The following is a 27,697-nucleotide window of genomic DNA, read 5'->3' as shown; positions in this document are numbered from 1 at the left end:
GCAGGAGGAGTAGCAGGCGCGATTACCCCTCCCTCTCTCCTAGTCACCCCCCTGCTGCACAGTTAGCCTGCACTCGCAGAGGGAGTGCTGGGGGCACTCAATGCCCCTCAGAAGAGCCCAGAGAACTCCGACAGCATGAACAGCATGGGGCTCTCCAGAAACCCAGAGATCAGCACCATGGTGGTGGTGGTGGGGGGGGGGCGGGGAGAGGGACCCCAGCCCTCCTTCCTGTTCATGAGTTGCAAAGGAAAGGCTGAGGCAGATTTTATAAGGAGGTCTCCAAGAACTGATGTACAGGTCCCGAGAAAGCTCCTACCCTCTCCTTGTATAAACACCTGACTTTCCCGGCCCCCAAAGCAGACCCACTGGGGGCCCAGCCTGGGGCTGGGAGGTTTAGCTGAGAGCCCCGATCACTCTTCCCCCAACAGTGAAAGGAGCAGGAGCAGTTCTGCCGTGCAGGAAGGAGCATGGTCAGCCGGGACAATGAGGGGGAAGGGGTCTATGGGGAAGTACACAAAGCAGCCTGATCTACAGGAATCCAGAAAGGAAAGGAGCCAGAGAGGCCTGGGAGGGAGTGCAAGAAGAGGACGTGGGAAGGAGCAGGAGGCAGCCAGGGGCAGGGGCGGAGAAGCCGTAGTCAGGAGGTACCATGGCCGTCTGCAAGGGCGCAGGCTCTTGGGCTGGGCTTACGAGACTGTTTTTGTTGTTGCTCTGTGGCTGAGACAAGAAAACAGATGGTTTAGTTCCTCTAGAGTCACCAAAGCAGCTCAGGTCCGACTCCCAGACCTCCCTTGCCCCCTGGCCTGGCCTGGAGGAGCTAGGGCTGAGGTGGCCTCCATAACGCTACGCGGATGGGAGCGATGGTTGGAGAGATGATCCAAAGAGGGGAGTAGTTGGAGGAGGTCCAGAGACTTAGCTCTGGAAGCATCCTCAAGGTGGGACCAGCCTTTCAAAGACTGGTTCAGAGCATCTCTCCAGAACTCTCTGCTTAAGCCAGATGCAATGTCCCTGCACAACCATACTTCACCCAAAGAAATGCAGGAGCTTCTTCTCATTTCACCAGGGGACAAGGAAGGTGGCTTATAAGAAAGCAGAACAAAATTCAGAAACGCTGGGTCTCCCCTCTGTGGGCATTCTCCTGCTGCCCTTGTAACCTGCCACCTGCACGCCCTTCCCTTACAGCACCAGCTTAAAGCCTGACCGGAAAGAAGAGGAACAGAAGAGAAAGAAAACCTGGTCCAGGAGGTAGTGTCCAGAGAGGAAGGGGTGGGATTTGGCTTTGCTTAGACTGGTGGTCGGCAAACCGAGGCTCGTGAGCCACAGGCGGCTCGCGAGCCGCGGTTTGCCGCTCTGTTGACTAATGAGTTTGCCGACCACTGGCTTAGACTATGCACCCACTGACCCAGGGAGCAGACAGGAGCGTGCTGCTGGCCTTCCCGCCTGACAGCCCTTGGGCTGGGGCAGCTGCCAGTAAGGACAGAGCTCCAAGGAGGGGCCGGTGAGCCCTGGTGGGGGCTGTGGCTGCAGTCCCAGAGCCCAGCCCCCGGGGAAGAGGAGGCTGACTTGCAGGCCAGCATTCCTAGCAGCAGAGACCAGCGGGCTATCTCCTTATCTTTCGAAACCCGTCACACTGAGTGGCACAGCAAGGGAGGTTGGGGGGAGGATGGCAGGGAAGGAAGGAGGCTCATCTCCAGGGCAGGGCGTCGTAGCGATGCTCTCCCAGGGGACTGACGACCCCCTAACTAGTGGACTCAGTCTCACGAGTGTCCAGTGGAGCGGGCGGCCCCCGAGAAGGGGCCTGATGCCTGCAAGTTCTTCAAAAGGCCCAGAGACAAACGCGTGACTACCGTCTCCGAGCGGGCGCAAATGAGGATCCACGCAAAAAGCTACCCAGACGGCTCCTCCTAGCCTGGGGGCCTCTTCTCCAGCCCCGAGGATCAGACCCGAAGCCATGCACCCTCAGCTTGCTGAGGCATCCCGAACCCGGGTCTGGGCATGGAACCTCAAACCAGGAACCAAGTGCTACAAGACTCCCCTGAACGCTGCAGGCTGAGAAGAGGGGTTCCAGGAGCCAGGACATGGGCCTAAACCCACAGGAGCTCTGCTCTCTCCCATTCCCGCCGGGAAGGAGCAGAGCCCTCCTAGCGCAGCGATGACACGGACCTTCTGTCGGGGGCTGCCTGCACAAGCCTGTCTTGCCTGCAGAGCCCAGCTGACATAGATCCTGGCACCGTGGAAGGACTCCAGGGTGTTCACAAAACCTGTCATATCTGAAGAGGGCTGGGACGTCACCCAGGTGGCCCCACCTCCGGCTCTAATCGACGGTTTCATAACAACTCAGGCTGCTGTGCTGCTCTCGGTGCCCCGTGTCCCATGGGAAAGAGGATGCGTTCCTGCTCTGGCTCCCTGGCTGGTGAGCTCAGCTGGTTGGAGCATCGTCCAGTACACCAGAAGGTGGCGGGTTTGATGACCGGTCAGGGCACACATCCAGGTTGCAGGTCCAATCCCCAGTAGGGGTGGGCGTGTGAGAAAAACCCATCGATGTTTTTCTCTCTCTCACCCCTGCTTCCTCTCTCTCCGAAATCAATGAAAACCATTTCCTCGGGTGAGGATAAAAATACAAGTGTTTCCTGTTGTCTTTCAGCTGTTCCCCGGGGGCTGGATGGGAAGGATAAAACGCGGGGCACTGCTAATGGGCACCTGCACAGGGGAAAAGGCCGGGAGAGTGAGGCTCAGAGACCTGAGCCTCCAACCAGCTCTTCTGCCCGCCAGACGTCCACCGGCTGCCAGTCTGCAGGAAGTCGTGGTCCGTGCCCGGGGAGCAGGGCCTCTCCTCCTGAGCAGCAGTGAGTGAGGCTCTCTCCCTGTGCTTGCCACGGGCCCCGGGTCCCTGCCAGCTTCACCTGCTGCCCTGGGCTGCGGCAGGCACATTCCAATGCCCGCTTTTTAGGCTACGGGGGGACCTTGGGCAATGGCCCCCGCCCGGCAGGACAGGCCACACCTGCCCACACAGCACAGACATGCAGTGAGGATGAGTGAAGCACACGCACATGGCAGAATGGGTTTGCGTGGCTGGCAGGCGGGCACAGGCAGCATGGAGTGGGCAGATGGGTGGGCAGGCAAGGCTCACCATTAGGTGCACGCTGGAACTTGACTTCCTTTTCTGGACACACCACAGCAAAAGGGAAAGAACAGGAAAGAGGAGGTAAGAAGAGAAGCACAGAGACGCTGCAGGTTAGTGCACCAGCGCAGGCTCTGCCTCAGGAGAAGAGAGCAGAAGGAGGAGCCCTGGAGTCCAGCACACGAGGGCTCCAGACCCTGGGAGAGAAGAAGGCCTTTGCTGTGGGGCTCACAAACACAGGTTTAGTATGCTCAGAGGAAGCTGCCAGGAGATTAAGTCACAATTCTGGGAGGGTGAGTAACATTTTCATGCAAATTTACAGCTTTTGGGCTTATTTTCTCTCAGTACTAGGTCTGCCTGAAATTCGGGTCAGCAGCTACCAGGGAGGTGGTAAGAGTACTCTAGACCATCCTCAAATTAATAACGTTTGACTTCTGAACCTCGACGAGTTGTTTTTTTGTGTGTGTGTTTTTTTTTGCTGCCCACCTAAACTGCTTTTGGATGAAGATGTTGAGCTTTTAAACATTATCTGGCAAACAAAATCTGGCATCCCTTTCTTTATTGGTGTGGCCACCCTCGTTTGTAAGATTTCGATGTTTTATTTCATTTTGCAATTAGTTGGGAAATGGAAAAAATAAGAGCGTTGGTGATTAGGAGTACAGCAATCACAACGACAGAGATGTAAACCATGGGGAATGCTGGAAGCAGTGATTTATCAGCCTTAACCAGATGCTCATGGACTTTATGTTCAGATGTGAAACAAGAGCATAAAAATAAAGAGCACATGGAACACTGAAAATACATCTCAGAAGGCTGTGTCTGAAAGGTGAGGGGTAATGAAGAATCTTGTAAGTAGCTTGCTGGGAGACGGAAGTCCCCTTGGACCACGTCTGTCTGCTGTTTGACTGTTGCATATTCATTGAGCGATACCCAACAAGCACCGACTGAGGGCTGTTCTAGGCACAGTGAGCATGTTCCTGCCCCCAGGAGGCTGACACTCTACCTGTTGTTGTTGTCGTCGTCACATGATCTTTAACTGAAATATTTCCCTTTGTGGTTCTTAACTAGCCGGCATTCCACTGCACCACTGCTGACGTCATCTATGATGTCACGAGGGTGGCGGCCACAGTCTGGGCCATCCTGGGATCTCTTTCATGGTTCCAGAGAGTTCTCTAGCTAACGATCTGTGCTGTGTCTGTCCGGCAATGTTGACAATCTCATCAAAAGGGGTATTCCCATTGCGTTTCATGTTTTTTGCTTCTTTCTGTCTGTTGGTGGTGCTTTGAGGGCTTTGATGATCAGGGCAGAGGGAGAAGGAACTAAACTCAATCTGGGCCTGCCTGGTCTGCTTGGTCAGTTTTACCGTAATCCTCAGACCCTTCCAATCACTGGCTGCTCTGGCGCTGTCATCACCAACATTTTTTGGAGACAAACCCAGGGGGCCAATCTTGTGGCACTGACTTCCCCACTGGTGCTCCTCAGGCATACAACTTGGATCTTGTTGGGTTCGAACTCCAGTGGCATGGTGGAGGCGGCTGGTGTAGGAGGAACCCGGATTCGGGATGACCTAAGCCTCCTCCGAGCCCAAAACCGAAAGAACGGAAGATCCTTCGACTATGCCGGATATCCTGACACTCTACGTTAGAAGACATTTTTGGGAATGTTGTTATATTTAAAAAAGAGGGGACTACAAATACTTAAAAAAGAATGGCCCACAATTAGGAATTAGATCTAAAGAAAAAGAAAGCCTAAATATAATTAGGCCTCCCGTGCATTAGCCTTTCATATATGCCAAATATAATACGAGATCTTACTTTCAAAATCATCCCTCAAAAAGAGGGAGTTGCCTTACATTCACTCTTATGCCCTCACTTCATCTAACTAGACTGTTAACACTGTGAAGGAAGGCGGTCCATATCTTCTTCATCTTTGTAATCTCCACGGTGCCTCGCAGAACGCCTTCAAGTTATCGCGCAACCAACCAACGTTTACCGAGGGGAAGTGGGTTCGCTGACTGGCTTTCCCCAGGCAAAAGCAGAGCACAGGCTTCCGACCTGCCCGGAATCCGATCAGTGAAACTCTGCAGGGGCACAAACCGGCCCCGTCTGGGTTCGGGTGGTGTTCAGGAGCGTGTCATCACGGGTTGTTTAGAGCGGGTTGTTCTACCTGGGCCTTGCCTTGCACTTGCAGTTGTCTGCTCCACTTACTGGGCAATGCGCTCCCAACTTGCTCCTAGCGGACTGTCCTTTTCCTAAACTGCCTTTCATGAAAACCCGAGATAATCTCCTACTCAAGTGTTAGTTTCTGCTAGGTGAGCAGTCTTCTTTCAGTCCCTCTCTCCAGCCATGCAAAGCCAGCACACGGCAGCACTGTTGAAATACCAGGTCATTTCTAAAGAACTACATCTCACTTAGATTTAAAAATTAAATATTTATTTAAAATTTCAAACCAGCCAAAACCGGTTTGGCTCAGTGGATAGAGCGTCGGCCCGCGGACTGAAAGGTCCCAGGTTCGATTCCGGTCAAGGGCATGTACCTTGGTTGCGGGCACATCCCCGGTAGGGGGCGTGCAGGAGGCAGCTGGTCGATGTTTTCTCTCTCATCGATGTTTCTAGCTTTCTATCCCTCTCCCTTCCTCTCTGTAAAAAATCAATAAAATATATTTAAAAAAAAAAAAAAGAGCTCACAGATTAAAAAAAAAATAAAAATAAAATTTCAAACCAGCAAAGGGTTCAAGCCTCCTTTCCATACTTAAATATTCAAACAGTGCTTAAGGAAATATCTATATCTTTTTTCCCCCTCTCTTCTTAAATATTGGATGGCCATTCTGGCCTGGGACTAGCAGAACACATGAGTGGTCCTCAACTAGGCACCTCTAGGGATCTGAGAGTTGGTGGCCCCTCCAAGTGGCTCTCACTCTTCCATAGACCTTGGGTCACTGGCATCCGCCTTCAAAGAAACCTAACTGGAACCCGAAGTCCCCAAATTCAAGACCACAAAGTAGACTCGCTGCTCAAATGGTTGCTATTCGAGCATCTTGTGGTGAAAGCTTCTGGATAGTGAGAAGGAAACCACTCGATGGACCTTAGGCAGCGGGACCTGGGGAAGGAGGAGCCTGGGCAGGAGGAGAGGGTATAAAAGAAAGACCCACAACGCTGACAGCTCAGGATTCCGAGCCACTTCACAGCCTCCCTCACAATCCAGCTTATCGCCGTCACTTTCAGAAAACCAACCCCCCCCCCCCCATCTTAGGTTCATCCAACCACGTCACTGTCATATACTTGTTCCTGATTATACAAGGACTGCAGCCACATTACAAGTAATTTGGAAAACAGAAAAGAAGGGGGGGGGGGGGAAATCCTGAATTCTATCACTCTTGCCAGTCTTTTCTTATATAATTTAAAAATGTCATTATAAGCTATATACAAGTTTATGCTTTACTTTGAAAAGAAATAGTATTTTGATTTTCATTCTGGTTATCAAAGTAATGCATCATCGAGTTGAAATATGCAGGACATACAGAAGAATGTGTAAAATAAAAGCTTCCTAAATTCCCATCGCCCAGTGAGGTTATTATGAACACTTCAGTGGGTTTCCTTCCAGTTCATTTTCTATCCACGTGCCGTATACTGAATATGATCTATAAACACATTGTTGTTTTTTTAAAAAAAACAAATGTAGATAGTAGAGGATGTACTGCTTTACACCCCACTTAATATAAAACATCTCTGTCATTATATCACATCTTGGTCATAATTGTCATGACAATTAGTAGCTTTAGAATGGTCTGTTAAGGATTTCCCATAATGACTTAGTCATTATCTACTGGCTTTTGAGATCATCTCCAATCTTTTCACAGCTATAAATCATGTCACACTGAACATCTTTCCGCTTTCGGTTTTCTCCACATTTTGCATTATTTCTTTAGGATAAATTCCCAGAAGTAGACTTAAAGGGTAAACAAGGCAGGCACACTTTTATCGGTTTTGACACGCAGGCTGCTTTACAAAAGGTCATCCTGATTTCTCACTAACTCAAAGAGTCAGAAGTGGCACTTGGTTCCGACCTGCGTTTCTCTGATAGTAGTGAGGCTAACCCTAAACACCCACATGGGAGCCAGCTCTCCCTCTTTTTCAGACAGATTCTCAGTTCACCTTCTCTGACCATCATCTGCTGGGTTTTTGGGACGATTCTTGTTTATTAGAGAAATCTCCTTTGTGTAACTCTCCCCATCACACCTGCGGTGCTGATTTCCCCCGGCTGGTCTGGGGTTGGCCTTTGAATTTGGGTTGGCCATTCTCTTCTCAAACACTTGCATCTCAGCCTCTGGGGTCCCACACGATGTTCAAAGTCTTTCCTCAAGAATCAAACTCATTTAGGGAGCACATTAGGTCAGACACTGGCTAGGTTCCCCACATGGATTCATTCAGAGAAGTTTAGTGATCCTGTCCCCCGAGTTCTCATCCTCCCGTGTTCCTGGAAGGATGTCGCATGCCCCTGTTCTTTCCCCACCTCCTTGTTCTTTCTGCATTTCCTTTGTTGAGTCCTCCTCTTCTTTTCCAGCCCCTTAATAACAGACGGCCCCCAAGTTTTGCCTTTACTGGACTCTTAATCCTTCATGGATTCATATGGGGGGAGGGAAAGTATGATTAGAATTCAGACTCTACCTCCCACCCAGGGCTTTCTGAATCTGGATTCTAGGTTACCCTGGAATCTGTACTTTTAATTAGCTCCTTAGGCTAATCTTACATGGCCACACCTGACGGTTATCTGTTGGGCCAGCATCTAGAAAGTTCTGCTAGAAATGTGTCCCTTAATGACTCTGATTCACCCTCTCACCGCCATCTCAGCGGTCACTGCTTTACTGCAGCTCCTATTTGGTGCCCTCGCTCTTTGCTTCAGCCAGTAGACACCAGGTACTCAAGTTCCCAGAACCATCGAGCTGCCCAAACGCGTGTATCTCCACACGTGCCGTTCCCTCTGCCTGGAATATTCTTCTTCCTTCTCCTCTCCTTAACCTGGCAAAACCCAACGAATCCTTCAAACTCAGTTCATGGGCTGTCTCCTCCAGAAAGTTTTCCTGTTCTGGCCCCGGTGCTGGTCTCTCTCATCCCCGCTCCTGCAGCCCTATGCGCACCCCCTCAGGGACCTCGCCAGACCGCACCAGGACTGGAGGCTTCCCTGCCTCCCCACCGTGAGCACTTAAAGGGGGGACTAGGTCGCTGCTTCCTGAGGGCGGACTGGTGATGCACTCATGGGAGTCCCCATTGGCACGTCCAGTGCGGCCCTCCCCCTGGGGGTACCCCCGGTCTTTCCCAGCCCCTTAAAGACCTCTCCACCCAGATCCCCGCCGCCTCTCAACCTCAAGGTGCTCAAAACACACCTTCCCGTCCCTCCCGCCGGGCCCTCCTTCCCACTACTCCATTTCGAGCAGAGGCACCACCAATCCTTTCAACATTCCACAACTTTTCTGTCATCTCTGGCGGATCCTTTTTTCACCCTCCCCCCCCCCCCCCACCCCGCGACACATCTCTAAGCAGAACTAATATCTCATCAGACCCCAGCATCCATGGGCACCGCTAGACCCACTGCCCACAGGCAACACCTGTTCTGACTGTTGGTGCGTATGCTCTTCTGGTGGGTATTTTGAGTATTACCCCTTTCTATTTCTAATCACCTTTTCTTCACCCTGCACCCAGACTGTAACAAATCCTAACTGATACCTCTGTGTCTGGCTTCTACACTCTTCTATTTGTCTTACACCCTTAGCCATATCTTTAAAAAAAAAATCCCGCTTATGTAGCTTCCTTCTTGGTGGCCTTCAGCGTTTCCTGTGGTCTGACATACAACCCTGCAATTCCTCTGCCCAACCAGACCAACACAGCTGAATCTCTGACATCCCTCTACCACACGCCCCATGTTCCAGGTGGGCAGGACCATACAGATATTTCTTGTTCTTACGTTATGGAATACACTCTCACTTTAAAGAAAACACTAAACAACAAAAGGTGTGTTCCCTACCCTGTCCTCACCTCTAATCCCACTCCCTAGGGGCAATTACTGACTTGGTTCCAAGAAGCTTTTCCTAGGAGCTCCTTAAACAGAACCATCTCGTGTAGGATCCAGTACCACAGACCATCCCGTGCTTAGCTGGTTCCAGGTGTGTCCATCTTCCTCTTTAACTACCTCGCAACTTCCTAAAGCTGGAGGACAGCATCACCTCTTTCTAAAGCATCCCCTCCTACACCCTGGGGTGCTCCTAGGACCGATAGGCACTGGTGACACACTCCGTGAAGGCTGACTGATTCTAGCTATTCCCCCAAATAGAAATATGCAAAACCTCTCTCCAACTACACCTGCCACCGTTCCTCTCTTGGTTCCACCATCTAGCTCACGTCCCCACAACGGGAAGGGGGCTGCGGTCAGCAGGCGTGCGCAGAGCCCAAGCTCCGCTGCCTGGGGCAGGAGTACACAGAAGCAAGCACGCAGAGAATGAGAGGAGGAAGGAGGGCGGGAGGAAATGGGGCACACGTGTGTATCTCAGCTGGGGACACAGGATCCTGGGGAAAGGCGCCGTTTAAACGTTTGCCGGAGTGTCAAGGTTTGGGTAACTTCAGTCTGAAATTCTCCGTGGTGTGAATGGATAGGCTTCACGACAGCATGAACTCCTATCCCATGCCCTGTCCCCAGGGCCCTTTCTGTCCCCAAGGCATCCATCCACAGGACACCGTGGGCCCTGTGAGGACCCCCAGCCACCTCTCCTCTACTTGGGCCAAGCAACCACTCACTCGAGGGTTTCCCGCTGGTCCCTGCAGGCCCCTAGTCCCTCCTCTTTCCCTGACCCCACAGGAAAAGCTCCCTTACCAAATGGGAAAGAGCTGTGCATCCCCCATGTCCCTCGCCTGCTTCTGAGGGGCCTACACCCCGAGAAAGTGTAACATACTTCCACTCAGAGGCAGCTGAGCGGGGGCCCTAGAAGTGCTTCGAGATAAGGGAAGACGAAAGGACAATGGCTTCAGGCGAACTGTGCTTTCACTTGATAAAAAGGGTTTGTGCTTTAGAAAGAACAAGAAAAAAAACACTTAACCAAATGACTAAAAAACCCAGAGAGTCAAACGCCCTGCAAATGAGGCACCTGTCTGGAAGTCAAGTTCAGGATTCAGCTTTAGTAAAACTGTAATTTGGATCAGTTCCCCGGAGTCTTTTGGATCAGCTAGGGTCAGGAGAAACACGTCTGCCTTCCGCCCTCTCAGGCCAGTGGAACCTGCTGTTCCGAGCACACAGGTTTCTGGTTTAAAGCAGAAAAGCAAGGACAGGAAGGTTCCCCGGGAAACGGGGAATAAGGTGCCAAGAATTCCCATCCGTGACTGTAGGAGAGAGAGGCCGTCTCAGGCTAACAGGGCGGAGACACCTACCTTGACTCCGCCGTCCGACTTCTTGTTCAATAGGCTTTTGGCAGCTGTGAAAACAAAGAGGAGAATCAAGTCTCTCGCATGGTACCCTTCCTCCAACCTGACGCCTGGCAGCTGGATCCACAGAGACCGCTGTGTCTGCAAAGGGGGCCAGGAGTCCGGAAACCCCTGGAAGCAGAGCACTGCCTGGTAGCCCCAAAGCACGAAGGACATTTCTCAAGCAGCGCCAGACCCTCGGGGTGGGACCCCAGGATCTCCTCCGCCAATGGAAGACGGCTCGGCAGAAACAGGGACACACTGTGCTTAGGAGGAGAAACCACATTCAGTACTGGAGCCGCCTGGGGCACTGGGAACTCTGCCTCCGACAGCTTCCACCCAGGCCGAGAGCAGAGCGCCAGGGTGAAAGGTGAGGGCTCCGTCCCGAGATGCCACCGAGATTCTCAGGATGGCCAAGCCGGAAGGATGCAAGACATCCGAGTGTTCTCAAGAAACAAGAGTGTCACAGTTCACGAAGGAGACCAGACGTGAGGACAGACAGACACAGACACAGAGACCAGGACCACCTACAGGAGGGTTTTGCCAGGGGGTGAAGCCTTGACTGGGCAGGTCCTTACCAGGTTTACTGGGTCCTGTCTGCCACCCTTTCCTGGGTCCACTCTCTGAACCCACTGAGCAGAGGGCTGGGCAGAATCACAAGGCATTAAACAGAGTCCAGCCAGCACAGGGCGGTGCTCAAGCTGAGGAGCTCTGTGCAGGATGGCTGGGAGCAGACAGGAGATGGGAGAGTCTGGGAGGCACCAGGAGATGGAATCAGCTCAACTGTCTGATCCACTGGACTTCGCTGGGTTTGCATCTTAGTTCTACCACTTGCTAGCTGTGCGACCTTGAGTGAGGTGCTGCACCCATCTGAGCCTCAGCTTTTTTAAACCCACAAAATGGGGTAAAACAGGGCCTGGGTCACAGGACAGTGATGGGATCCAAAGGGATCATGCATGAAAAGCACTAAGCAGAGTGCTTGGCGCATAGCAAGTACTCGGTGAGTGTCAGCTGCTGCCGCTCTTGCCTGCAGGTGGTCATTCAGCCCACGCTGAGTCCCACCTCTCTACAGTGAGAATAGGGGTCCTTCCATCACAAGAATTCTGACCTCCCCCCCAAAATGGCCTTTGGTCCAACCTCCCTCCAGTCATGATGGGGTGATTCGAAAGTTAGGTTTTTAATGTATTTACTACGAGGCCTGACCACCTACTATATTAAGTGCTTTACATACATCAGAATTCTTAACTCCAACTGCCCATTAGAATCAGTTGGGGAGCTTTAAAAAAATGCTTACATAAGACTACCCCATGCCCTAGGGATGCTGATTTTATTTGTCTGGGGTGGAGTCCCAGCATGGGTATTTTTTACAAGCTGTCGTGTACAGGCAGGGTTGAGAGCCTTCAACCTATATGATCGTCATCACCACCATGATATTTATTAGCCCCACTGGAGAGATGAGAAAACTAAGGCTGGGAGAGCGGACACGGCTTGCTCAGGGTGTGGCAGGGCTAGGATCCAAACCCAGGACGCTGCCTCCACAGCAGCACTCTCTAGCCTTGCAGACCGAAGGCCTGAAATGCCAGGCTTCACAATTTCGAGGGGCGTGGCTTCCTCTGTGGGGTCTCCAACAGTGAGTGCTGTGGAAGCCTGGTCCTACAGCCCTCACAGGGAGGCCAGGCCCTCGGCCACCGGCCACCGGGAGGAAAGCCTCCTGCTGCCCCGCTCCACGTCCCCAGGCTATTGCCTCCTGAGAGTTGGCAAGCGCCCAGCATGCATGGCTGGTTAGGGGCTCCGTAACACCAATGCGCTCGCAGATGCCAAGTTAGGTGGTCCATCGGCATGCCCATCTCAGCCCGCAAGCATGGGACTCGCCTCCCTGGTGAGTGGGCCTGGCATGCTGGCCCTCCTGGTGGGGTGGCAGGGAGCCGAGGCAGGCGGTCGGTCGGGGAGGACTCATGCCACGTACCTTGCCCGGCCAGGCCGGCGGCGCTCGCGGCAGGCGAGGCGGGGGCGGAGCTCTGCCTGCCAACTGAGGGGATACAGTCTCTCAGTGCACAGAGCTGCCGCAAAGCCACGGGGGCCAGTCCGCAGGAGCATGCCCCAGCGAGGAACCCGCTGGCCGCCCACGCACAGCAGGGTCCGGGCACAGCAGGGTCCGGGCGGCGTGGCCAAGCCAGCCGAGCTGGGGGAGCGAAGGCGCCGGGGGAGGCCGAGGAGCAGGTGCAGCCAGCCCTGCAGCAGTCTGGGGACCTGAGAGGACTGGGCTCAGCCGGGGCGCAGGGAATGCCACGGCTCCCCTTCGGGGGAACGGCCCCAGCACGTGTCCTGTGACCACCTCCGATGAGGGTCTGTCTACAGGGAAGAGGCTGGCTGGTGAGAGGCGGTCCAGCCCTGGCTGAAGGCTGTGAGGACACTGAGCCCCACTTCCCCTAGGGGCCTGACCGAGGGCATTTTCGGAGAGCCGCGAGCACAGGGCAGCCGTACCCTGGCCACATTCTGGACAGCAGAGAGACCAGCATTCAGGGCCCAGTGAGGTCACTGATGGCCCACATCCCTGGCTCCTTAGAGACGGGCTGCTCTCCCCCAGGCAGGGAGCAGAGGGGCAGCTTTCCCCAGCCTGTATTTCTCAGGGTTCTGAGGGTCAAGATGCCGAAGAAACGAGGCCCAGACAGAAAGCCCACGCTGCCGCAGCAATCCACTGCAGAAGCCCTGATTTCGCCACCACCCAACCTGCTAGAGCTCCGGCTAAAGCTACACCCTGTCTGGGATCAACTCAGAAAACAGCCTCGCTCGTTCCTAAAGAAACACGCTGGTGACCTTCCTTCTGGATTCTACCCGCACACACCTTCCTGCAGAAGCTCCGAGACAGGCTCCGTCCTCACCTGCCCCCGAGTCGGGGCAGAAAGGTCATCCTGAGCCTTGCAGGGTCTTAGTTGTTGGTCTCCTCTGGCCCAGGGCGAAGTGAACGCCAAGGCCAGACGAGGCTGGGCAGCGAGGGCAGGAGGCTCTTCAGGGCTCAGTGGGGGTGCTTTGTTCTAACACAGACCCCGACCTCCTGAAACCAGGACGCCCGTTTCCTGGAATGATGCAGAGGCCCGAGGCCACGGGACGGGGCACGTGCTATTGATTTCCCAGCAGCCTGTCTTCCACTCAGAGAGAGAACGGATCACCATTCTAGGGGCAACCCAGAAACGCCCTGGAGCGTCCCAAAAAAGGCTCTTAAACCAAGAAGGTAGAGGCTGTGCGGAGTTAGAAGCAGCACGCGGTGGGGCTTGCCCTCCTGCTCCCTGTTGCGAGTGGTGAATCCAGGGCCTCGGACTTCCCCTCGTGGGTGTCCACAACACAGGAACGAGCCCCCAGCCAGGGCCAAGGGGCGGCCTGAGGGGACACTCTTGGCTCACTCTCCAGTCCTGACCCTCCCGGGCCCTGTGGCTACGGCTCTTGAGGCCCCACGTCCGCACCCTGTGGCTTCCTCAGAACCAGGGGTTTCGGTTGCCAGGAACCAACACGGACGAGCCCATCAGGACTCAGGCTCAAGGGAGCAGCCTCTGCCCAGAGTGGCCGCTATGTGAGCCTCCCACCCACCCTCTCCGTGGCAGTGCAGAAGGAAAGCAAGGGAGCGAATCCTGTTGGGAGAATGAGAGCAGGGAGTCTTGGACCGAAGCAGTGGGCCCGGGGGTCAGGGGGAGGGAAGAGCAGGGAAAAGGGCAAGCAGAGAAGAGAACTTCTGTCTTCCGTTAGGCCTGACATGAATCTTTTCCTCACAGAAAGGCCACTGTGCTTCCCAACGGAGGGCAAACAATGATGGGGTGGGGGTGGGGCTGGGGGCTGGGTGGGGAGGAGGCGGAGTGTCTTGCATCTTAAAAAGAAATGTCAAGTGTGATTTACAAAGTACTGGTCCCAACTTTCCTAATTCCTCATGCAGATTTAAGCAAGTGCCTTCCCCTCCACCCTGCCAGTCTCTACTTCTTCACTTTCACAGCTAAGATCACAGAGCACATGCTAAGCACCGTTGCTGAAAAGGCTTACACATCTGGAGTAACGTCTACCAGTCACCTCTACCTGGACACAGTGGAGCAGAGAGCATCCCAGTCTGCAAATGACTGGTGGCGACCGAGCAGCTTCCCTGCCTCTCATCTCTGTTTCCCCCGGCACATCCTCCAACACCCTAGAGATGGGCTAAAATCTACAGAGTGCTGCGAGTTCCTCAGAGAATTAAATCAGAATTCCCAGGGAGGCCGGGGCAGGCTACTCCCGGGGAGACTCCAGGGAGCAGAGCTCATATACCTGAATCCAAAGAAAGCCCCCGGAATACCAGGTCCTGGGGCCCAGCAGCAGCAGGATCCTCGTCATCTCGGTCCAGGTGTTGCCGAGACACCAGCACTGGGATGGCAGCACGTGGCAACGCCCTGTTCTGACCCACTCACCTCGGTAGAATTACAGTGCACGGCTGGGAGAACATACCTGAGAAGTTCCTGGAGACGAGCATGGTCGTGAGGATGGCACCCTGGGGAAAGAAGAGGGTCCTGTGAGTCCCACCGGACTCCGGAAAAGGGGTGCCTGGTCCCGGGCAGGGGGCAGCTGCTGGCTGGAGCCCGAAGACATCAGGTCTCTCAGGACCCCCTCCGGGTGCACCTTTCACAGCTCAGCTCCAGCCGGGAGGAGAGCTTCCTGCAGTGATGGGGCGGGGGGGTACCCTGTCGAAGGTCCGCTTTCAGGGCGCCGGGAGCCCGGAAGGCAAGACTCACCTTCAGTTTTCTCCGGGCATTGAACTTGCGCAAGCACTCCACCGTCTCCTGACGATGCATCATGGATGCCACCGTGGACCGTTGCTGAAAGACAGACAGACAGGCCCGTGAGTCCCCAGCCAGATTCTCTGCCCCTCACCCTAGTCCCCGCGCGGATGGGCACGCACTCAAGCCACCCCAGAGTCGCTCAGAAGATACAAGGAGGTCACAGGCACGAAAATGCTTTTGGAACAAAAGCACACTACCCAGAACTCAAGGTTAGGGACGGACCAGAAACGGACCATGAGACTCCACGCGCAGCGAGGAGGGGGCGGGAGGAGCACGCTCATCCCCTCTGGGAAGCGGAGGCGAAGGACCGAGAGTCCCTGCGTGCTGTGACCCCGGCCTGCCTCCTGCAGCACCTGTTACTGAGCAGCGACTGCGTCCCCGACTTGCGCAGTGACAACAGCCCGGGGTCCTGCTCTCGACAGAGAACGCTGGTTCCTCCCAAGGAGCTCCTCTGAACGCCCCCCCCTTCAAGGACCTAAATGAAGCTGTGACCTCAGAAGCTTTTTATCATTTTGGGAGGAAATCTTCTTAACCGTCCTCGTGCTAACGTCCTCCCCCCTTAAGCAGAGGCCGCGGGACGTGATACGCATCTCTCAGATGACTCGGGGTCAGCGGCACAAGAAGCGTAGTTACCACACAGCACAGACCGGCGATGCCCTCGGCAGCTACCGTGACAGACAGGACAGTGGAGGGAGGGGCCTGCCCCATGGCCCCCAGGACATCCTACTTCCCTAATCCTGAGAGCCCATTTTCAGCTCCTCGCGACCTCCCTTAGCTGCTGCTCCCCTGGCCAGCCGGCAAGAAAAAGACATCCTACCCCATGCAGCCTGGAGCCCACAACCACGGGGCCACTCTACAGTCTCCCCCACCCCCGGGCTGCTCCCTTTCCTGGTTCCCAAAGCAACTCTCCCAACCTCCTCTCATTCCACCTCCTCCTCCAGAGGGTCAACTTCTGCACTAAGAGGAAGGACAGCTCCTCAAGAAAGAGCCTCAAGTTCAACACCCCCGCCCTCAGGCTGAGTGTCCCCCACCGGCACCTCCTCCGGGTCTCAGCAGCAGCATCCATCCCTCACGTCCAGCACTGCCCCCTCCGCCTGGGCTTAGAGCTACCAAAACCTTTGCCTCCTCAATCAGCTAGTATGTTTAACCCCTTCCTCCAGATTACACTCTTCTCTGCAATCTACATATTGTAGTCAAGCCCCTCCTTAAACAAAAATGTTGAAACTCCCCTAGCCCATCTGTCTTTTCTAAGTAATACCACTTCTTTCTCCCTTCAGCGCCATTCGCTCTTCTCCTCACAGAAAACAGGCGACACAGGTCTATCTCCCTCGCTGCCTCTATCAGCCACACAACGAAACAATGGCCTCTCATCGGTCAGAACCAGTGGACTCTTTTCTGTCTTTATTGGACTCTCTACAGCAGCGGTCGCCCACCTTTCGGACCTCACGGACCACCAGTGGCCTGCGGACCACTGGTTGCCGACTCTGCTCTAGAGCGTGCGATTACAGATGCTCCCTTTACTAAAACCTCCTGTTTCTTAGGGTCTCCTGCTCCTGCCCCTCCTTCTACACGGCAGTTCTCATTCTCAGGCCCTTTGCAGGCTCCTCTAACTCTGGCAGGACATGCTACGTTCAGTGGCCATCTCTTCTCTTATACAGGCCTCAACACCACCTCTACAGAAACGACGACTACCCGCATTTCCAACTTTTCGCTTTTCCAGTCTCTAGAACCGTGTTTCTAACGACCCTCGGAACGTCTCCAGCTGGAGGTCCTCGAACACCGTACTCAGTATGTGCGAAGCTAAAATCGTCGTATTTTCTCACAGTCTGGCTCTCCCCTGGGTTTCTTCTGGGTCAATGAACGGTACAACCCTCCATCAGTTATCAACTCAAAACCTGGCAGTCCCCATAGAGCCCCCTCTCTTCCCCCCAAATCCAGCTCGTTACTCAATTCTTTTGACGCCGACTCCCAGATATCTCGAAGTTGTCCTCTTCTTGACACACTGCCCACTATACCATTATCCTTCGCTGAGACCTCACCTGGTTTTGTTGAGACAATCACAAGCGTCCTGAGCTCTCTGCCCCCAGCCTCTTTCCTTTTCAAACCATTTCCTACACAGCCTCCAAAGTGGTTTTTCTTCATTACAAATGGTTCCCTATGTTTTCAGAATAAAATCTAAACTCCTTAGGCAGAAACTTGTATGGGCGTCATTCTCTTGCAAACTAACATTCCTTAAACCCACTACAGTTTCCCGTGGCCCCTCACGCTGGCCCAAGCCAACCTGTCTGCAGGTTATCATCCTGAGGAACTCCTGGTCACCTCCTCCATGCAGCCCTCAGTAATCCTCCCTCCCTCAGAGACAGCAGGTGCACCTAAGCACTCATTAGATGCTTTTATGTACTTGTCACATCACAGAGTGGTTGTGTATTTGAGTGCCCGTCTCCCTAGATAATCTTTGAGATCTCTGGGGGAGGGACCGTGCCTCATTCATCTTTGTATCTCCAGCACCCACATGGTGACCAGCACCCAAGAGGCAGTCGGTAAACACAGGAATAATACATCAATGCCTTATGGCGGTCACACGGCCTAACTGTAGCAGACCCTCTGCTCTGCTTGAACAGGTAATCCCAGCTTGCTAGGACTGTGTGTGGAAACGAGAGTATGCTGACCCACACCGAGAGCCTCCAGGGCTCTCCTAGGGTGAGCCTGATGACTGAACTTCAGGGTGCTCAGAGGCCGCCTTGGTTTCTGCTGAGTCTTGGTTACGTTTCCATTAGAGTCTGTATGAGAGCGGAAGTCTGAATATGCAGTTCACTTCGCGCTGAGCCAGCTGCTTCCTTTCATCCACCACCTAGAGCAGTGATGGGCAACCTTTTGAGCTTGGTGTGTCAAACTTCGCCAAAAAACTGAGCATAACTCGGGTAGTGTGTCACTTTGAGGAAAAAACATTATTTCGCAAATGTTTCATCCTCGGCATGCGGCCGCGTGTCATCAGAAATGGCTACACGTGTCAGTGCTGACATGCGTGTCATAGGTTCGCCATCACTGACCTAGAGTCTGCAGAGATCAACCTAAGCCCTCGTTCAAGATCAGAACCAACTCACACCTGACAAGTGAATGGGAGAGAGACAGGTAGAGGCCAATTAGCCCCATATGCCTCCCGGAATCCCTCCACGCGATGTTTACTGACTCCGGGCCCCTCCCTCTCTGCTGAGTCCTTGCTCAGGGCCCAGAATAATTATTCTCTGCTCGTTAATAAAAAGGGTGAGGAGGGTGCGAGGGCACACGGATCTCCTCCATCCTGGGTGACGACACTTACGCAGACCCATGGGTGCTTGAGAGCCTGGTCAGCTGTGATACGTTTTGCGGGGTTTATGGTCAGCATCTGGTTGATCAAGTTCTTGGCTTCAGGGGTCACCGTGTCCCACTCTGGTGATGGGAACTAAGGAGCAGAAAAAGGGGCAGGAGGGATGTGAAATTGGTGAGCCTCACACCCTGACAGGCAGGCTCCATCTTCATCAGAGGGATAGTGTGGGCTACCTAACGCTGCCCGGGAAAGGGTGAGAGGAGCCCTGGGGTATCCCGGCACCCGTGCCAGGACAGGAAGCCAGCAATCATGGTTAGAATACTGGAATACGAGCTCAGAGCAGGAAAGGGACTCCAACATCTTCTGGTTCAGCCCGGCCTATCTCCTGGGAGGGAGCCGTGATTCAGCAACGTGCCCCAGGCCCCACCGCAGCGGAGGAAGCTGCCAGACGCCTCGTCCCTACGTTAGACAGCACGCCGCCCCTCCATGCCCAAGGGTTTCAGCGGGCTCCTTGGTTTTACAGACACCAAGAATGGCTGCAAAAAAAAACTGCTCCCTGGGACAGTGGGTGGCAAGAATGGAGACCTGTATGCCAGTCCCTGGGTCCTCCATGCCCCCACCCCTCCTGGCACCCCGCTCCTTCCCTTGGAAGAGACACGGGGTGGGAACAAATGGGTCCTTACATCATAGGCTCCGGCCTTGATCTGCTGATACAGCTTGTGTTGATCCTCATCCCAGAAGGGAGGGTATCCCACCAGGAGTATATACAGGATGACTCCTACGAGACAGAACACAGGTCACGGGGGTGAGTCACTTACTTTGCTGAGGAATTGAGGAAAACCCACACAGGTCTCAGAGCCACCCAGAAAGTCAGGGCCATAGCAGAGATAGAAGTGGATCCTAGCCAGTGGATCCCTTCCTGCTATGCTCCCCTCCCCACGACACCAAGCCACGCCAGGGATGTCTTGAGGCACAACCCATCCTCTAAGGCGTGGGCAAATCCCTCCTCAAGAGGATGTAATAGAACAGAAATTACTTGGGGATCGGGGCGTGGTGGGAACAGCCGTCCCCGGGGCACTAGAGCACACACCATGATCTCACATGTACCAGACACGCGTGGGCCCCGCAAAGAAGAGCAAGGCCTCTTTCTCGCCACGGCTCGACGTCAAGGGCCCTTAACACCGAAAAGCTGCGCGTGTGGAATGGGCTTACCGCAGGCCCAGATATCCACAGGTTTTCCATAGGGATCTTTCCTCAAGACCTCAGGGGACAAGTAACCTGGGGTGCCAGCAAAACCTGTAGCAGAAGAGAGGGAGGAGGCACGCTGAACCCACTTTCTCTCTCACTGGATCCACATCAGCCATCTTCCCCAAGTCCCTTCTCACTTCTGATGCTTCTGCTACTCAAGCTCCCAGGACATGGGCAGCAAGAGATGACAGGCCGGGCTTCTTGTGGTGCCCGGAATCTCAATCAGAGGGCAAGTCCAGGTGCCTACCCGGAACTCCCGTCCTCCCCAGAGGCAGCGAGAACGCAGCGCTGACAACAGCCAGACTCACTGCACTGAGTCATGGAGGGCCGGCGGGAGCTCTACCCTCCCGCTCCTCCAGTCCCTGAGGAGGCCAGGACCATTAAGGGTCTGGCTGCTGGTTCTGAAGGAGGAAGGCAGATCAGGAAGAGGAGGAAGGGCGGGGGCTGCATTCCAGGAAGACGGGGTCACTCTTACCAAACCAAGCCTGCTGCTCTCCCTGCACTTCGATGGCTAGGCCAAAGTCAGCCAGCTTGACTGCGGCACCCTTGCATTTACTCGCCAGCAGCAGGTTCTCGGGCTGCATAAGGAAAAGACAGAACCTTGTGAGGCACCCACCCCGAAGCCCAGAGGGAGCCGAGTGTGGGTGGGTCCGCGTAGTACCGCCATCCGGCACCAGGTGGCGACAACACTTCACAAGCAGGAAGCAAATGGGGAGCCCGAGTAAGTACCTTCAGGTCCCTGTGGACGATGTCATGCTGGTGGATGTGGTTAACGCTCTCCAGAATCTGATGTATACAGTGGCTGCAAAAGCAGAAGGAAAAGAAATGTCAGTGAGGGTTTAAACCACCTCATTCACAACCACATGCCGTGGACTAAAGCATGTAAAACCTGTAGCACGGGTTCACAGAAAATCACTGAACAGTAAGACATAACCTTGGACTTGGGGCATCATCTAGCTCAACCCATTTTACAGAAGAAGAAACGGAGTCCCAGGCAGATTACGTGGATTGTCCAGAGTCTCCCAATAGATAACCGCAAAGGAGCAACTAGAACAGCATCCACCATGCCTCCTAAGACTGTGAAGGTCCATCGCAACCCAGTTTGTTTCCAAGATATTGGAGACACCCCAGACCCCTGAGAAGGGACACCCCTTCCTGTCTTCTCTTTTCCCCTCTAGTAACTCTGTTCTAGGGGGAGAGGCCTGTGGTGGCAACGTGGGAAGGAGAGTCCAACTAAACCTATGCTTCTTTGGGGTAGGTACACGCACGTTCACTTAAACATTGACTGGGTACCCACAGGCACCACACAGGCCATAAAAATGAACCAGGCCCAGTGCCTGCCCTGAGGTTTGTCATCTAGCAGGGGAGATCAAACCAGTACACAGACACCTTTAAGGAACAATGTACCTCCAAGGGGCCCAGAGCAGCCAAGTACATAGTGTGCCCTCAAACTATAAATAAATGTCATACTAGACACAAAATATAGAAAAGTGAGACCAATAAAACTCGGATCATGAGAGCTTATAGGTTAAAAATGGTCTATACTGTTTTTCTTAATGAAGGCCCAGAGGACCTGACTTGCCTCCCATTTACAGTCAAACTTTGTTTCTCAAAAATCTCCCATCTCGAACAATTCGGTTCTTGACCAAGTTGTTCATAGAAAAAATGTCTCAGTTGTGGAACCAACCTTTGGTTTTGGGAATGGCAACCCTTTCAAGCTGATACCTCAGCATGACAAAAAACATATCTTAGGCAACAAGCAAAGGAGAGAATGCTTTTGTGGCTGGGGAAGGCAAAGGCTAGCACATTTTATAACATAAAGAGGCCATCAAGAGTACCAAAATGGCAGTGGTTGAGCAACAATCTATGAATCAGGAGCTCACGGTTCCACTCAGGTCAGGGCACATGCCCAGGTTGCAGGCTTGATCCCCAAATGGGGTGTGTGCAGGAGGCAGCTGATCAATTACTTTCTCATCATTGACGTTTCTACCTCTCTCTCCCTCTTCCATCCTCTCTGAAATCAATAAAAATATAAATACACACACACACACACACAAAACACCCAGGGAATCATTTGGGGGTCCGGAATGGATTAAAAAAAAAGGGGGGGGGTTAATGACATTTACATTATTTCTAATGGGAAAAAATGATTGGTTTTCAAACCAATCGCTTCTTAAACAGCCTTCTGGAATGAATTAAGTTCGAGAACTGAGGTTCCACTGTATCTGCTTTTCACATTTGAGAAAAATTCAGCCTTGACTTCCATTCAAGTTTACAGTCTTGTCCCATCCTCAATGGTCCATGGTTCAGCGAGAAAAAGCTGACACTAAGACTTCCTAAGAATGAGCCTTCCTAGCACCGAAAGGTTGGTCATCAATGCATCCTTTGGATTGATTTATAACCAAAAGGGGGAAGTGTGGATTAAAAAAAAGGGGCCACCTACTAAACCTGACAAGTTCATGGGAGGCCTGCGTGGCAGCTTTACAAACTCAAAAACCAAAAGTAACCACATAGGATGGTCTGAAACTAAAACTTTCTAAACTCAAAGCAGTTCATGGAGGGTAGTTATGTCCTAAGGCAGTATTTTTCCCTAACAAAGGTCAATCTTCACCTTAACTGAGCCTGTCATCTTTTTGCATCTAAAATAACATACCTGATAACATAGCCTTGGATAGCAAAACAATCTCTCCCCTCTCCCCCCACCCCACTTCTCAAAGCACAACCACCACACCAGAGCACCACAAATCCCTTCATTGTTATTATCATGTTACTATATCCACAAATGTAAAAGAAGTATGTGTCTATTTGGTTTACTTTTTATCCAATCCCAGAGATTTCCTCCTCTGGTTTCTCCTACCTCCCTAATCTATCACCGATGGATTTCATGTAACCCCCTTTTGGCTTGCCCTTAGATTCTGATGTATAAAATAAGTGGTAAAACTGCCATATTCTAGAGCATTTTCTCAACCAGTTGAGATTCTGCTTCCTGGCAATTGCTATCAGTTTTGCTCAAATACACTCATAAAAAGTTGTTAACAAACAAAACAGAGTAGCTAAAGGAGCATGTCTGATAATGATTTTGCATAAAAGAAGACAAACTAAGACAATCACAGTCATGCCGATTCTTGAATGAGGCTGCCCAACTCCCAACCATTCTGCCCCACTTACAGTCAAACTCTTGGCAGAGTGTCGACAGTCTAGAGCGGCGATGAAAACTGGGGGACAATTCTGCCTCCCGAGGGACATTTGGCAACGCCTGGAGACATTTCTGACTGTTACAACTGAGGGGCTGGGTGCTACTGGCATCTAGTGGGTAGAGGCCAGGGATGCTCCTAAACCTCTACAATGTACAGGAGGGCGCCTCACAACAAAAAATCGCCTGGCCCGCTCAGCTGGCGTGGCTCTGTGGTCGAGAGCTGACCTATGAACCAGGAGGTCACGGTTCAATTCCCAGTCAGGGCACATGCCTGGGGTTGCGGGCTCAATCCCCAGTAGGGAGCCTGGAGGCCGATCAATGATTCTCTAGCATCACTGATGTTTCTTTTAGCCTTTTACTTGCTTTTATTACTCAAAGAAAGCTTCGCATTTAAATGTATTTAGCTTTCTGACTCTGTGCTTGTGCCTTCGACACTTTCACAACGATTTTCTGCTCCTCAATAAGGAAAGCACGCCCGATCCTGTCACGGACACTTTTAGCACGCGTGGACCCGCCAGAGGCCCTGCTGACGTGTTTTTTCGTTTTAGACAAGCTCATTAGAACTTTAGGTCTCACAGCACGAACTCCGCGGAGTGGGCCTGGGCACACGCCACATGCAGATTTTGGCGCTTTCCTAACCTTCTTGGTATAAAGGCAAACAGTTCTATTGCCAGGGGTTCGGGACAGCCGAGTTTGGTTAAAGGCTGCGTGGTAGGAAAGCCTCCGACGGCATGTCAAACGCTGGGCCATGGTGAATGGCTGGAGTCACCATCCCCGGAAGAGGAAAAGGAAAGTGCTTGAGAGTTCCGCATCATTGATGGTTCTCTCTCTCTCTCTCCCTCTCCCTTCCTCTCTGAAAGCAATAAAAACATATTAAAAAATAAAATAAAAATCTAGCCCCAAGGATGAGGTTGAAGAAACTTGGCCTAGAGAATGGAGCCCCCGCCAGCAGTACTACCAGGCATTTGGAGCAGGCTTGCAGGGTCTGGGGGTGCTGGGCTGGTGACCCGGACTTAGGACTCCTTCCTTAAAATCTGACCCTGGGGCTTCCACAAGAGCCAAAGGGGCTTATGAGGCTCCCGGGGGCTCAGGCCTCCCCACAGGACACAGCCCAAGAGGAGGCCAAAAGGACTTTCAGGCTGAGCTGAAGAGGCGCGTCTCCGCACAAATGTATAATTAGAACAGAGCCCGGCTAGCAGGGAGAGCCTTCTGGCCAAAAATGGCAAAAGTGCGAAGTGTCCCAGCAGAGCCAGGCCAAGCCCACTGGTACAGTCATCCCCCCAAGCTCTCCCTCCTCCCGCCAGATCCCTGAGCTATCACCACCTCCTCCCGCCCCCCCCCCCCCCCCCACGGCCTGGTCCTCCCCTGCTGGCAGTGGAATTCAGCTCCCCACTTGAGAATTCTTCCTGAGGCTGAAGCATCTGAAGTTGATCAGCAAACAATGGCCTCTCCGAGTTGAGAAATGTTGTGAGGAAGCTGTGCTCCCTCCTCTCCAGAGGCAGCTAGAGCTGCCACGGATGCCAGATAAGCTACAGGCAGGATGATCAAAACCAGGTTGTCCGGGGGACATCACCCTCGGAGCAAAGTCGGGGCTGGGGGAGGAGCCGAGGCGGGAAAGGCAGGCCAAACAAGCGCCCAGAGCTGTGGTGTGGGAGGAATCTGCTGTGTCACAGAAAGAGCTGCCAGGGCTTCCACAGAGGGCGTGGGGCGGAGGTGTGGCGGAGAACGGTCCTCAGGCCCGCGGAGCCCATCGGGGGCGGCCCTGGTCAAGCCTGAAGTCTCCCAAAAGGTTCCTGGCTGGATCATTAACCCTTTGGGACATAAACCACGCTTCCCCATCTCTGGATCACCCCCAGGATGCTTCATACACAGCAGAATTTGTCAAAGGAAAGAAAAGGGGCAGGGAGAACCCCTGGGCATGCCTGCAAGTACACGGCAGTGCCAAGGAGAGGTATCTGGGGGTGATGGACATGGAGGCTTGTAAGAGCTTTGGGGAAAACCTGGTCTGCAAGTGTTGAATTTTTACCTTTTTGTATCACCCACAAAATGCACCCGAGGCCAGCTCTACAGAATCTTTGTCCAGACAAGAGCTCTCTGATCTTCCCCAAAGACGATTCAAGTGGACACAGTGCCTGGTCCCCTAAGATGGCCAAGAGTCACACTTGAACGACAGGGTCCCCACCTCACCTGGCATCGGCTTCACTGTAGTATTCTCTGGCCACGATGTCTTCAAACAGCTCTCCGCCAGTAACACTGCAACCAACAGACACAGAGGATCAGAGGAGGCAGGTGAGTCAGCCAACCCTAGCACCCGACAGGTAACGAGTCATACTGAAGAACGGCTTTTAAAGAAACCCGAACTCCATATGCATTTCCTCCCAGAGCCCAGAACACACTCAACCCTTCCATGACAGGGGGCTTCTCCTCGGGGTAACCGGGGCCTTCCCTTCCTCCTGCACATTTGCTTTTATAACCCACAGATAGCTGATACTCCGGCAAAGGTGACTACACCGGGATCTAAGAGAAAATAATTGACCTACTCAGAAAGGCATTGTTTTGAGACCAACATAAACACTAAGATCCAGGTGCCCAAAAAGAACAGACCTACTACTTGAAGAATGATGAGACTAAGGACAGAGACCCAACCCTGAAAATACCAAAGAGGCATTTCCAGAGGTGAAGAGCCACTGTGTAAGATATTAAACTACAACCAAGTGGAGGAGAGAACCATTAGAGCCCAGTTTACCACTAATATAAGCTACCTACGAATTCTCAGAATTTTCCAGGTCGTGCAAAGAGCTGTATTCTGTCTCTCCACTAAGGACAACACACGGAGAAACACGACAAAAGCATCTGCACAAGACGAGCTGCTGAACAGCAATGCGACAGCGATGGCCGTGCTGGGGCTCGGAGCCCGGGAGACCCCGAGCGAGCAGAGACCCCTCAGCAACACGCCGCTACCAGAGGAAGTTCAAAATCAAACTCTTCCCTTCGGGCAGAGGCTGAAGGCCTGGTGTAGGCCTTCCCCGGGCCTTCATGTTGAACTAGCGGAAGGCAAGGCCCCGCATCCTCAGAAAGTGCACTTACAGGTCGAACACGAGGTAGTGAAACCCTTCTTCAGAAATGCTGTCATGGAGGCGCACTGCAAGAGAGGAGATGGGACAGACGTTAACAGAGAGAACCTGCAGACCCTATTCCCTCCTCCCCAGGAGCCCCACGCCCGCCGCCCCTCCGGCCAGCCTCGCGGGGCTCTCTCCGGAAGGAGTGCCGCGTGCCCAGTGCTCCCCCATCCAAGGTTATGCAGCCTCGGTGCAGAGACACACAGACCCCAGGTTCAGCGCCCTGGTCACCACCTCAGACCAGCTTCGCAGCTAAGAAGATGCAACTAAGAAGACGGAGAAAAGCAGGGACCTTCGGAGGGGCTGGTCCGAGAGAAGGTGGTCCTGGGATACGATGAGTGACAGCGTGATGCTCAGTGAGGGGCACCCGGCTTACCGCGGGGGGACAGAGAATGGCAAGATGGGAGAGCCTGAGCTCTTTCAGAGGGGTCAAGGGAGAAGTGGGCGAGGGAGAGCCCAGCAGGAAGGCACGTGGAGCGAAGGTGATGGTGAGCATGGGAGGCAATACGCAAAGTCAGGCAAAGACAACAATAACCATGCTATTAAGTGCTTATTATGCACAGGCCTTCTGTAAGCCCTCGGCATACATCACTTATGCTACAGGCATGTACTGAGTGCCTACTATGTGCCAGACCCTGTGGTAGAGGGTTTAGGGTTAGGAAGGACAAAGTGCCTGCCTTCAAGGAGTTTATTATTTCTGACGACCACCATAAGATGGGTATTACTCCTATTCTACAGGTGAGGAGGTTCAGGAACATACAATAACACGAGGTTGGGGCTTTAGCCTGCAAACAAGGTATGTGCCCTTGACTGGAATCGAACCTAGTTCCCTTCAGTCCACGGGCTGATGCTCTATCCACTGAGCCAAACTGGCTAGGGAAGGAACATAGACTATCTCGCCAAAGGCCAAAGATGTGGTGGGTTACGATGTGAGTCCAGCTCTATCTGTCTCCAAAGACCGGTCTACACCACTGTTTCCTATAAGACATGTGGAGTGGCCCACACACCCAGCAACACAATAATGGAGCCCGGCAGAGACCATTCACGAATGTACCTACAACAGCATAGATGGGTCTGGGAGGCCACTGCATGGAGCCGACTATGGCAACCCAGCAACTGCAAGAGAAGGCTGGTGAGCAGAATCCCTTCCCACTCCCCGCCTCCAGAGCTCTTGGGCAGAAAACCAACCTAATGTCCGAGTTCTCCACAAGCTTCTGCCCACAGAGCCACCTCTGGGTTAAATGCCAAGCTCTGAGCATCATTCTAATGCAAACACAGCCCCATGCTTTGGCTGCCGGTCCGGCTGCTCCAGGCCCTTCCCTCACCTGAACTCTCTTGATGGGAAACCTCTGTTCCAAAGAGTTGCCTCTGCTTGACCTTCGCTCCAACCCTCGCGGCAGTTTCAGGAGCACCCCACAGAGCGCTTCAGGAACGGCCCGACACCAAGCCAACCAGTGAAGTTC

At 53.3% G+C, this 27,697-nt stretch overlaps 2 protein-coding genes across 15 annotated transcripts in view; both read right to left on the bottom strand.

Annotated features, from left to right (window-relative positions):
• Positions 1-27,697, bottom strand: part of CAMK2G (calcium/calmodulin dependent protein kinase II gamma) — a 58,077-nt gene that overhangs the window by 10,616 nt on the left and 19,764 nt on the right. For 5 of the 14 annotated variants that reach the window (XM_079794218.1, XM_079794223.1, XM_079794216.1 and 2 more), the window contains exons 4-14: positions 26,203-26,257; positions 25,303-25,368; positions 20,649-20,721; positions 20,395-20,497; positions 19,884-19,967; positions 19,355-19,449; positions 18,684-18,806; positions 15,317-15,400; positions 15,033-15,075; positions 10,536-10,579; positions 649-717 (exon numbers count right to left, since the gene is read on the bottom strand). In XM_079794218.1, coding sequence (XP_079650344.1) covers positions 649-717; positions 10,536-10,579; positions 15,033-15,075; positions 15,317-15,400; positions 18,684-18,806; positions 19,355-19,449; positions 19,884-19,967; positions 20,395-20,497; positions 20,649-20,721; positions 25,303-25,368; positions 26,203-26,257 — 839 coding nt within the window. Of the gene's footprint in view, positions 1-648; positions 718-10,535; positions 10,580-12,534; positions 12,598-15,032; positions 15,076-15,316; positions 15,401-18,683; positions 18,807-19,354; positions 19,450-19,883; positions 19,968-20,394; positions 20,498-20,648; positions 20,722-25,302; positions 25,369-26,202; positions 26,258-27,697 lie in introns of all 14 variants that reach the window. The other 9 variants (XM_079794211.1, XM_079794221.1, XM_079794217.1 and 6 more) reach the window with 3 other exon arrangements.
• LOC307112320 (large ribosomal subunit protein eL34-like) lies at positions 22,346-24,342 on the bottom strand. Its single transcript, XM_079792923.1, has one exon. The coding sequence runs from the start codon at positions 23,863-23,865 to the stop codon at positions 23,506-23,508; it is 360 nt and encodes a 119-aa protein (XP_079649049.1). The 5' UTR covers positions 23,866-24,342; the 3' UTR covers positions 22,346-23,505.

The sequence above is a fragment of the Cnephaeus nilssonii genome, assembly GCF_951640355.1.
Source record: "Cnephaeus nilssonii genome assembly, chromosome: 16".
NCBI classification, from domain to species: domain Eukaryota; kingdom Metazoa; phylum Chordata; class Mammalia; order Chiroptera; family Vespertilionidae; genus Cnephaeus; species Cnephaeus nilssonii.
The sequence above is the reverse complement of the archived record's forward strand: the minus strand, read 5'-3'. Positions and strand labels throughout refer to the sequence as shown.